This window comes from Octodon degus, unplaced genomic scaffold (genome assembly GCF_000260255.1).
Source record: "Octodon degus isolate 3935 unplaced genomic scaffold, OctDeg1.0 scaffold00036, whole genome shotgun sequence".
In the NCBI taxonomy this organism is placed as follows: domain Eukaryota; kingdom Metazoa; phylum Chordata; class Mammalia; order Rodentia; family Octodontidae; genus Octodon; species Octodon degus.
Window position 1 is genome coordinate 1,032,287 of NW_004524612.1, and position 12,916 is coordinate 1,045,202.

General features: G+C 36.6%; 1 protein-coding gene across 1 annotated transcript in view; it reads right to left on the reverse strand.

Annotated features, from left to right (window-relative positions):
* Positions 1-12,916, reverse strand: part of Tll1 (tolloid like 1) — a 221,981-nt gene that overhangs the window by 58,821 nt on the left and 150,244 nt on the right. Inside the window, exon 10 of the mRNA XM_023714616.1 lies at positions 403-505. Within this exon, the coding sequence (XP_023570384.1) occupies positions 403-505 (103 nt within the window). The remainder of the gene's footprint in view (positions 1-402; positions 506-12,916) is intronic.

Genomic DNA, 12,916 nt, shown 5'->3' on the forward strand with positions numbered 1-12,916 from the left:
AAGCCAGCTACTGAACTTCTCCCTGATGGCTCACACTGTGCTGCCTTAGCAAAGACAAAACAAAGCAAACACATGCATGCACAACATAGACTCACATACAAACATAATTTATCCATTTTTAATTGAAACTATAATTCTTAAGTTGAAAATACAGGAACATTGTGATTTGCCATGATAACTCTAATGCACAACAATGCTCTTCTGAACTGCTATGTTTAGGTCCCAGAACCGCTCCTCATTTGTCTTGCATTTTTGTAGGTATGGTTGAGCAAAATACAAAAAGAAAATAAAGATCATGAGACGGCACACACTGGAACTCTAATGTGACTCTTAACAGAATGGATGAGCTCTAAACAGGACAGAAAGTCTGCAAAACCACACAGGAAGAGGGTCATTTCTCACCGAGGAGAGGCGACTTCCTCCAGTGCCCATCTCGCACTTCAATGTAGTCGTACCAGCACAAGCTACTCTTGTAGAGATCCAGCGTGGTGAAGTTGAAGACAATCTGCAGTGTGGAGAGAAGAGTACACACCATGAACAATGCTGTAGGGACACATGTCCCCTGACTCCCAGGAGAAAGGGACTCGAGACTCCAGTGACAATGGATTCACAGCTCTTTCTTTTCCAAATATTTGGGTGACCTTGATATTATTCTTAAACAACTAACAGATGCGTTTCCCCACAATTCCTGGATAGAGTTAATTTGAACAATCGTAAAACAAACAAAAATGTTCATTTAAATAATTTAGATGGAATTTTCCGGAGATAAACATGACTGAATCATGAATAATTTCAATTTTTCCACAAATATCTTCTTTTTAATAATTTATTTCAAAGATAACCCGTCAGACATCTATAATTATGTTAAAATAACTGCCATGTGCCATATTCCAGGACATAATTTCATTGTGTGTGTTGAAATATTTAAATACAGCGCCATTTGCATTTATCCTTACAACTATAATCAAAGGCAGATGTCACTATTCGCCTCTAGATCCAAGAATATATATTCAAAGTCCTTTCAAGTTAGAAGATCCTGTATGTGACCCTTTATTCTGTGCTTTGTTTTTGGAATCATGCTGTTCTTTTGCAAAGATAATTCAAGAAAAGTCTAGGAAAGATAAATTCTTCATTGCTTTATAAAAAGGAGTTTATTGTTCCAATAATTAACTCTACTTTTACTAGATTACAAAAACAGTACTAACAAACTAACAGGAGATATGCACTTTTAGGAGGTAAAATCCATTTATAAAATGTTTTATATATTCAAAAACTCATTCTAACTCTATTTCCTTTAAAATACCTAAGAAACTTAAGGTTCATAGCAAACCTGTTTTTTACTCTACAAACTGAAAGGGATTTTGGCCACAGTTATAAAATTGAATATTTGAAAGGCTACTATTATAAAGTTATAGTTTGCAACAGTACTCATAGAGCCTCTTTGTAGCAACACAAGAGCTGAACGTAAGAGAACTCTAAAAGAATAAAGAGAAAGTAATTCTGAATCCGTATTCCAAAATAATATTGCAAACTCTCTACTGGAAATGTACGCTTCAGCCTTCCCTAAGCATGACATTTACCAGAAAGATAAGTAGTAACTATTATAAGGTACTCTAAACTGGCCTATTCCTTCCTGTATGCAAATAAAAATTAGTATCAATATTTCTAATGTCATGCCACCCATAGGCACCATAGTAATCATTAATATTATACCCTAAAATAGGTTTCCATTGTCCCTATGTATTAACATGCACATTTCTGTATGCCGTGAAATGAATACTAAGAATAAGAAATAAGAGAGCTACTTTTAATATAATACAGCATCATGCAGCAGATTATGGTATTCATAACTCATTTATTTATTTTTAATTTTCATGTATAGCTTCTCTTTTTCCTTCTTCTTCCTTCCCCTCACTCAACTTCATCATTCCATGTATTTTTAAATTATTTACAAATTAGGGCCAGCCAAGTAGCTCAGCGGATTAAAGTGTCTGCAAGCAGGCACAGAGGCTGAGGGTTCGATCCCCAGGCCTACCATGCCAGCTCCACCCCTAGGGCGTGCTGAGATGAGACTGGGCATGGTGGCGCGCGCCTGTAATCCCAGTTCTTGAGAGGCTGTAAACAGGGGAATCACTATGAGTCTGATCTAGTAGTGTGACCCTGAACACTCTATAGACCCTTTTTAAAATACCAAAAAAAAAAAAAAAAAAAAATTTACAAATTGTTTCCAAATGTCAAAGTGCAAAGCCCTAATTATTCTTTTCTTTCTCATCTGCAATCCCCAGCATTTGATTATCACATTGATTTTGATTCTGTATTATTTTTATCAAGTTTTCAAAAGATTTTTTTCCTCCAGTGTAACATGGGTTTGTTCTTAGGGTACAGTTTCTGACCCTTTCACTTTAACTTGGTGTTTATGTTTATTACAAATGAGAACTACCAGCAGGCATGATGTATTTCTCACTGTACATTTCTGCTCTCCCTTTAACAGCCACCGTGGTCTCAGTTCGCAAGGATTATGCAAGAACTCGTGCATCACAGCAGACACAAAAAACCCGCCACACCGCCCCAGAAAAAAAGAGATGCCAGGACACATTCTGTGGCTTCTCTCTGGACTTAGAAGGGAGTGTAGTAATGGTGCGCAAATAGTTTCAATTTCCTCCTGAATGAGGAAAAAAATAATCGCCAAATTGGATTTATGTATGTCATCAAATTTTACCCAAAACTGAAAACAATGTGGTTAGTTTGCTAACAGTTAATGTGAGAAGTCTTTGAAAAGAATACACACACACACACACACACACAGAGACACACACACACACACACATACACACACAGTTGGAAGGGGGATAACGCTGAGCAGAAGTTTCCTATCTTGTTTTTAATCTTCTAGTTTAAACTCCAAGTACCGTGGAGGAATGAAACCGGTCTGACACTAATATAAAACACAGAGTTCTTTAGAAGTAGAAAATGTAATAAAGATAGGTTTTCTAAAAATCAAATCTTAGGGCTTTGACTATAGAAGTAAATTTCTGGCCTTTGCCTAAGGTTGCTAGCAGCATCCTTACTTGAATTACAAATCAAAAGCACTTGGAAAATATTTAGTCATTTCAAATTAGGCAATTTATGTAACCACACTGCCTCTTTTGAGGAATAATAAAATGAATTCTACCTAATATAATTATATGAATGTTTTATTTCTGATAGTATACATAATATCAAGTTAAAATTAATCATATTTCTTTTGAAATACGAGGTGGAGGGAAACGCAAGCACCAGCCTCCAGTCTCCAGTGACCCACTGGGAGTCTTACTTGCAAACTGGAGTGATAGCAATTGCTGTCAAATCTGCTTGTTAAAGATTTTGTTTGACAGTGCTGCACAACGAGCAATCCTGAAGAAAGGCAGATGAGCAGGTCAAGGGACGGGAGGCCTCCAGGTCTCTGGAGAAAAGCCTAATCAATGAACTCTGTCAGCACAATTAAGGCACTATTGGCTACCTAAACAAATTCCATAGACACCATATAAAAGGCCAAATGGAGCACCACTCACACCTTAGAGGGCTGAGGATAGGAAAGATAAAAACCTTGCCAATTAGACTAATATTATTAAATGCCTCTTTAGCGAGAGACATTAGAATAAAACAGCAGGATACAATTGATTGTTGGGCTCCAGCCAGAGAAGCCTCCATAAATCTAATAAGCTCTCTAGATAGAAAGCAGTTGTTTTCTCAGAAATAAGGCTCAAAGAGAACAGACAGGCTCAGTAAACTGCAGACTGTAGGCAAATTCTACCTGCAGCCTGTTGTTGTAGATGAAGTTTTATTATAAATTGAAAATAACTATCCTTGTCTATAGTCTCCTTTCACACTACAAATTTATTTTATTTATTTTTTGTTCCACAATTTTAGATGTGATTATTGCAACAATTATAGAGCCTATAAAAGTAATATATTTACTTCATGCCATTTCCAGTAAAACTTTGCAAAACACTATAATAATTGATCATTGAGGTTTTGATCAGTCTTAAAATTGCATTATATAAAGGGGAAAATTATATCATATATATATTAATATTTTATTTATTTATTTGGTACAGTGTCTTGCTACACAATCAAACTGGTTGTGATCCTTCTGTCTCAGTCTCCCCAGCGCTGGGATTACAGGCCTGTGCTGCCATACCTGGCTTTGGTGGCCGGCTTGACATGGGGCCAGCACGGCATGCAGTACTGAGACTGAACCCGGGTCCTTGAGCTTGCCAGGCAGGCACTTAGACCACCGAGCTATCTCCCCAACCCAAAATTATATCTTTTCTTACAATTGGAAGCTGCTCTTGATTGGGAGTCAGAAGACCTGGGTTCACATTCTAGATTTTCAGCTGCGAACTTACTTGAAATATCTGAAGTTGAGTGAGTCTCCTGACTGTAATCAGATCGTTCTTACCTTTTTAAAACCACAAAGATTTAATTGGATAATGCATAGAAGAACACTCAGGTAATCTTGAAACTTTAAGCTTCTTTTGTATCAATATTTTTAGAATAAAAATAATTAAAAAATTAGAAATGATACAGAATTTGCTTAAATGAAATGAGAGGAATTCAACAATGGTTGACATTTTGGCTTTTCTTCAGGGCTGCTCCTCAGAACACTTCCTTACCCCTCGTCTTAGCCCCCAGGGCACTGAGTGTCTCGCTAATTGCCCATCTCCCCAGCGCCCTGCCGCCAGGTCCCTGGAGCCTCTCCCTCACCTTGAAGCATCTCCTCTGCAGGTGCTGCCCACGCCTCTCCTCCGGAGAATGGAAGAGCTCCGTAAGATGTGTTCTGGTTTTCGCGCTTACTCTTCTCTGAAGCATACTACGCTTTATGGCTACACTAATTTCAAAAATACTTTATCTAAACACAATTTGGGCATCAGATTCTAGAGCCAAACTCATGTTTGCTCCTTCCCTTTTCACTGCGTCAAATCCACAGCTTTCAATCCCCTCATCCTTAACTTCTTGCTGGTGCGCACTGCCCAAGTGACAGCCATCCGCATCCATTTCTCGAGGTATGCCTGGGCCTACATAGAGTCCACTCCTCCTGCTCTGTGCCTTTAAGTCCTCACATGTACCACATTCTATGAATCCTACCATCACTTCAGTTTTGCCGGCATCCTCCAACAAGATCTGAGCTTTCTTAAAAGCCCATGACAAGCTGCAGTTCCTTTTTTAAAAAATTTTTATTTATTTATTTATTTATTATTTATTTATTTATTTGGTACAGGGTCTCACTGTGCAGCTCAAACTCACAGTGATCTTCCTGTCTCGGCCTTCCAGGCGCTGGGATTACAGGTGTGCACCACTATGCTTGGTTCCAGGGGCCAGCCCAGTGCACCTGGGGTGTCAGAGTGGGCACCGCATACAGTGCCTGGGATAGAACCCAGCTCCTTGAGCTTGCTAGGCTGGCGCTTAGACAACTGAGCTATCTCCCAGCCCTGCAGCTCCTTTTTCTTAGTTGTGTTCAGGACTTTAGCAACTGTATCACAGGGTTATGACTTTGCAAGATTCTTGATCGCCAGGAATTATTTTGCATGACAGAAGGCACGACTATTTGAGCAAGATATAGAATGTATCTATACAGAAACTGCTGAGTTGGTCCAGTGCTTCTGGCAATATAAACAATAGATTGTGAACTGACCGCACAGTGCAAAGCACAGGGGAATGATTTGTTTTTTTTAAACAGAGTGCAAAAAGAAAACAGGCAAATGATCGCTTTAAGTATAGAAAAATGATCCTGTATTAATTATGCTCCAGACAAGCAACCTGCTCTTGTACAAAGGTCAATCAATTCAAAGGGACTGAAATCCCTAGTGTTTCCTGTTATCTCAGCACAGAGACATTCCTAGCCATGCAGTCTTGACTATGACCAGCCTCAACTACACTACACAAAGAACAGACTCTGCAGAGGACCCTCTCCTGACCCTGGCAGGAGCAGTCCTAGCAAAACATACCCGGGAGTAGTCAGCCTTATATTTGATTATCACAAAATATATATGACCTCAAATATATCATATAGAGGCCTGTAGCTTAAATACATGCATATGGCTGTATAACAGTGGCCTCATTGTTTTGGAAAAAAAATATTTTCCTCTGCACAAAAATAATATACGCTTATAGTAGAAAATAAAGATAAAGAAGAAATACAACATATTTGCAAAACATTCCAGGTAGAATATAGATCATTCTGATATGTACCCATTCATAATTTTGTCTCTAGTATTTTCAATTTAATACTTAAATTTTTCATGTCTCAGACTTTAAACTTGTTTTTTTAATTTTAAAATATGTTGTAAATCTTTTCACAAATTAGAGTTTTCTTTCAGTTTTCAGCAACTGTTTTTAAGCTTTCTTTACTATAAATAAGTGTCTTGGTACATACCTGGATAATAGTTCCATGGCAATGTTTTGGTGAGAGTGAAGGTCCATTTTTTCATAAATATGGTGCAGATTACCAATTGTCCTTTAGAAAGTTTATTTTAATTTCTATTTCCTAGAATTTGGACCCTAGGGATTACTTGACATTAGCATTATATTTCATCTATGCCAGTGTGATTGGTGAACTACGTCAATTCCTTCTTGGATCAAAAGCTTTTCCTTGATAAAGTGAGAGTAAATATTGTATAAATTAAATGAATATCTAATTTACACTGATACCTCAATAGGTTTTCTGCTTCTTAAAATCACTTTCAACAGTGATGTTCAATTTCATTTTTGTGTGTGTGTCTGTGTGTGTGTGTATTTTAGGGAAGGATCTACAGGGTGTTCAGGGTCTCACTACTAGATCAGACTCATAGTGATCTGCCTGTTTACAGCCTCCCAAGAGTTGGGATCACAGGTGTGCGCAACCACGCCTAGTCTCAATTGCTGTCTCAGCATTCCCTGGGGGCAGGGCCAGCATGGCAGGCCCGGGAAACAAAACACTGGCCCCTGCATCTGCTTTCAGGAGCTTTAATCTGCTGAGTTATTTGGCCAGCCCTACTGACTGGTTTTAAACAGGTCTTTAGGCATGCATAATACCAATGTGCTCTTTAAGTACTCTAAGGCTCTTTTTTTTTTAATTTTTTCTTTTTTTATGTATTTCATACAGGATCTACAGGTTCTCACTACACAAATCTGACTCAGAGTGATGATTCCTGTTTTTCACCCTCCCGTGCTGGGATTACAGGCAGGCGCCACCACGCCCCGTCTCTATCACATTCTCAGCGTGCCCTGGGAGCAAGGGATCGAACCCCAGTCCCCTGTGTCTACTACCTATGCAGGTGCTTTAGTCTACTGAGCTATCTGGCCGGCCCTTTGAATTTTTTCAATAAAGAAATAAGCTTTATGTAAATACTCCAGATAAATTGTTATTTTATATTTTGTCTTTTCAGTGGAGATACTTAGATCATCTTGCACAGAATTTTTAAAGGTCATATGTGTTTTCTTCACAAAAAGTATAATGTAGGCAGAAGATTACACTGTATACAAATCTCTATAAATAATCTCAATGTCATTTATTGAAATAAATTTATGCTTTCTAGTTTATCTGAAAGTGACCTTTATAAGTGAGTATAGAAGGAGGCATTTTATGTCAATAGGCATAATTCAGGCTTTTACTTGGTCCACTGATCCAGCAGCACCTCTTGACATTGTCACAGAATTTGAGTCACTGGAGCTTCATGACTGTCTCCGACCCTAGTATGCAGACCACTCTTCCTCACTATCACTCTTGTTAAGTTTGCCTCGCTTACACCAACACTTTCATTTTTTTAAGAATCAACCTAGAAAATTTTGATATGCATACAAAATGAAAATCTACTGAAATATTAAAACTACAATAGTTTTTTAAAAACCATGAAAAAGTATAATGCTGTTGTTTTTATACTTCCAGATTACTTTTATGTGATAGGTCGATCATTCTGCCCATGTTAGCCCTACAACAAGGCTTTCAGTTTTAAACAATTTAGTGTTTTACTATATTAGCTTTTATTCAAGCACCACTAGTCCTGCTTATTTGTTTAACTTACTCTTTTAAAGTTTTGGAAAAGTAAATATTTTCTCTATAACTAAAGAAAACAAGAAATAAAGTGACCTGAATGTCCACCTACAGATGAAAGATAAAATAAGAACAGTATGTATGTATAGCAGAGAATTAATCAGCCTTTTAAAGGAAGGGAACGCTGTCACAGGCTACGACACGGATACTACTTGGAGAAAATACACAAAGTGAGATTAAATAGTCACAAATGGAAAATTATTGTAAGGTTCCAATTACATGAGTTATCTAAAGGAGACAAGTTTATAGAAATAGCAGTTGCTGCCAGGTGCTGAGAAGAGGTAGGAAAGAGAATTTTTGTTGAATGAGTATGGTTTCCATATTGTGCTTTGCACTTAAAATAACCACCGTGATAAATCTTATGTTCCATGATCTTCTATCATAACAAAACATTCTGGAAAATATTTGAATATTTTGACAGAAATATTAAATACAAAAGTCAGTAAAAATGTCTCACAGGAGAAAACACAGACATGAAGAAAAATATAACACAAGGTTATATCAAATGAATATAATCTGAACGAAATGTGATAAGACCCTTTTGCCATTATGGAATACGGAAAAGATAGTAATTAATATAAGTCTTCTTAAAAGGTAGACTGGGGGAAATAGAATACCAAAATATGCACTTAAAACTTTCAAAACCCCAGGAAATAAGTAAACTGAGAGAAAACAAAATGTAATTTAATACACTATATAAGAAGGCAGAGAGGGGCTGATGAGATAGCTCAGCAGTCTAAACGCTTGCTTAAGCAAGCTTAGGCAGGTGCAGGGACCACGATTCAATCCACAGCACCACATGGTACACCATTAAAAAATTACACAAATGCAAATATAATTAACATTTTAAATAAAGATAAAACTCATCATAACACACAACAAACAAAATTAAACAGAACCTTATGCTGTGTAAAAAGGGCATGCCCAAAAACAACAAAAGGTTGCAAACTGATTGGCTAAAACAACAAAAATATAGGAGGTAAAAATACTAATGAAAACAAAGGATAATTTCATCAAAAGTAAACAAAATAGAGGTTTAAACCATAAGTAGTGATAAAGACATTCATTTTGTAATAGTTTAAAGAAAAAGAAAATACATATAATTATAGAATGATACATGATAAAATATATAAAAGAAAAATGAAAAGCTGTAAGGAGCAATTAACAAGTAGGTCAAAATAGTGATAATTACTGGCATAACTTTCTATGCTAGTAATTTCTATGCTGATTTGTGATAGACAAATGAGACAAAAACAATATAGAGAACATATTAATAATTAGAAACAATAATACATATATAAAAATTCTTCAAATAGCCTTTGAACAAAATCTGTTCTTCTTTTTTTTTATTTATTTATGTATTTGGTACATGGTCTCCCTACACAGCTCAGACTCGTAGTGAGTCTCCGTTTACTAGCCTGTTTTCAGCCACCCCAATGCCAGGATTACAGGCCTGCACTACCATGCCTTGAGTCAGTCACTGGCTCAGCACTCCTGGGGTGGGTCTGCGCAGCATGCAGAACCAGGGATCAAACCCTGGTCCCTGTGATTGCCAAATCAGGCTCTTAGTCCACCAAGTTATCTTGTCAGCCCTACTGTGTTCTTAAATCTTGGCTTACTTTTATACATATCGGTCACTTCCAAAGTGGTACCACCCTGAAGCTATCAGAAACACTGAGGGCAGATGCTATGGTGTCTATCCAGAGGTGACTAAGGAGAAATGGATTTTTTAAAAAAGGATGATTGGAAATACAATATGTGCTTACAGATAAAAATGCATTAGTTGCTTTAGAAAGAGAATTCAGAATTAAAAAATATAATCATTAGAGTTTCAAAATACTCTTCAGACATGGTAGCACCTCAGGAAAATCATCAACTAGGGAGAACAGGCTAGAAATCAGAAGCTATGCTTCCAGTTTAAGTTAGAAACAGAGAATAAACTCAAATATTAGAATAAAAAATTACACAAGATATGAAAATCAGTTAACATTTCTCATTGTCCATTTGTAAGAAGTCAATTTATCTACTAGTCATCTTAATTGCTATTAAGAAAAATAAAATAAAAGATGTTAGTTTTGTTCTTCTCTTCCTACTACAACATTTTAGAAAATACAATTTTACTGATAAGCATTCGTATGAGAAAAGTGAATTAATTTTTAAAAGACAATGGTATAGGTATTTCAATTGGGTAAGGCAAACTTTCCCTCATCTTGCTGTTATGAAGTCATTTACTTTAATTAATCTTGTCCCAACATTTTTTAGAAGTGTAAATTTCTCTTTTTAAAAGCAAGTATTTTTAACCTTTCTCACAAAATTTATCATCCTTTAAAATCAGATTTTCAGTAATTTCTTAAGAATGATCTTCATGTTTTCAAGGGCTTGTAAAACAACCTAAGTAGAAATTGACTGGCATGTATAACCACGTTAAATCACAGACTTCTAATTATTAAATATAACTATAAAGCTCTCTGGATCTAATCACGCATTTCAAGGCATCTGTAACTGTTTGCATGTAAAAGTATTTATGTGAGCCAAGTATTTTACCCAAAAGGTATTTTTTGTGCCCATTGCGAGGCAACACCCAGCTCCCCATCCACGATAGCTCATAATAGCATTCAGGTGTCATCAGCAACAGCGAACGTTCTTTGAACTTCAGCGGCACTGCACCGCAGCCCGCGAGTGCGTGTAAATAATGCTCAAAAATACTGAAGAAGTCATACGCTATTTAGTAGCTTGTTAATTCTAAAACAGATTATACACCCGAGAATGGATTTTAAGACTTGTTGAATTCATTTTGTAGCAATTTTAAATTTTGTAATCAATCAAGCAAATGAAATAAGGCAAAGGAAATTTTGTCTGCCTTTTCAGTTCTTGAATGTTTAACTTCATTTTCTTGCCTGCATGTGCTGATGATTAGCAACAAAATATTGAAAATGAAATGGTGGTAATGGATGTTCTTGTTCTTTAACTATCTCAATAGAAAAACTCGATCTCTTACCCAGTAACAATGGTGATTGTTATCCAGAATTTAAAAAAATATATATCTTTTCCTTGTTTGCTCAGAGCTTTTTTTTTTTTTGCTAAAATAGTAGCAGAACTTTTTCTTTATCTGACATACTTATCCAATTATTATATGTACACATATTACATAGGTACATACATGATAAACCTATAAACATATGCATATATATATTTGATTTGGTTATTGAGGTAGAATTGGCACATCTGTATTAACATGTGAGTCTGGGATGTGTTTTCTGTTACTATACTTTGTTTATCGTAAGTGGCATCAAGATTTTCTCGCCATGCTGTTATGGCTTGGGTCTGATGTCTCCCCATATCTCACGCAGTCATGGGTGGGTGGGTGTTTCAGAGATGGCAGAATCAGGAGTTTGTGACTGGTTCCTAGTCTAGTGCTCAGATTGGGGGGTGGGGTGCTGCAATCACCCTAGCGCAGGTACCCGGCATACAACATAAAGGTGGAAAAAAGCTCGCTCCCCCCTTTTGCTGCTGTTGCTTTTGCTGTCTTCTACTTCATCAACAGTTGCCCTCTGCCACGTGCCACCCGACTTTGGAGCCACCTGATATGGACTGATACCTCTACAAACTGTGAGCTAAACAAGGGTTTCCTCCTTGGACTTTGTATGTCAAGCATTTTGTTTCAGCAATGAGAGAAAAGTAAGTAATGTTACACATGCAAATAAGAATATATCTTCTTTATTTCTTTTTTTAAAGAGATTTTAAAAATTAATTAATTGATATATTTAATAGAGGATCCTGCTATGAAGCTCAGACTCATGGCGATCCTCCTGTCTCAACCTTCCCCAGCACTGGGATTACAGGTATGCATCACCATGCCTGGTACAGGGCATTAAATTGGGGGCCTTGGATTAGACCCCTGAGCTATCTCTGCAGACTTTTAAAGAATTTTATGCAGAAAATCATTCTTTATATCTTCCTTCAATGTTGTATAGATATCAATAAAGCCATTTGAGTCTGAGTTTTCTTTGTTAGAAAAAATTCTATCCCTTTAGCTAATAATTCTATCACTGTGCTGGTGGTAGAAATATCAAGATTTAAAAATATGTTTTGTATAAGAATTTGATAATATTTTGTAGGAATTTGCTTTTAAGTTGCAATTAGATAATATCCTTTTATTCTCAATATATAAACTATGTAGAGTTATAATAATTTCTTCTCTCAAAATTATTTGATTATATTTTCTCTGTTATTTTTATTTTTCTTGTATTATTATTATTATTTTTGCAGAACCAGGGATTGAACTCAGGCCCTTGCGCTTGCCAGGGAAGCACTTATTCCACTGAGCCATCTCCCCGGCCCAAGATAGTAACATTTTAATACTCACTTCCATTTTATTTTCATGTCATCAGTTTCAGATTTTAATGTTTTCCTATTTAAATATGTTCTCATTTTTACTCTTCTTTTTCTATTCTCTTTAAATAGATAGCACATTTATTTTCAGCTTTTTCATCTCCTAACGTAAACACTTCTGTATAGGAATTTCCTTTCAATTTTAGTTATGTTTCAGATTTGGCATTCAATATTTTGACAATTATAATCAAACAGAATTTCTAATTCTTAATATAATTTTTTCTTAGCTAAATTAAACATTTAGGACTGGGGAGAGAGCTCAGCAGCCTAAGCACCTGCCTGTCAAACACAAGGACCCAGGTACCACCTGCCGTGCCGGCCCAGGCAAAATGCCAGCCCCCAAAGCCCACTGGGCACGGTGATGCACGCCTGCAATCCCAGCGCTGGGGAGGCTGAGACAGGTACATCACTACAAGTCTGAGCTACATAGTGAGACCCTGTACTCAATAAATA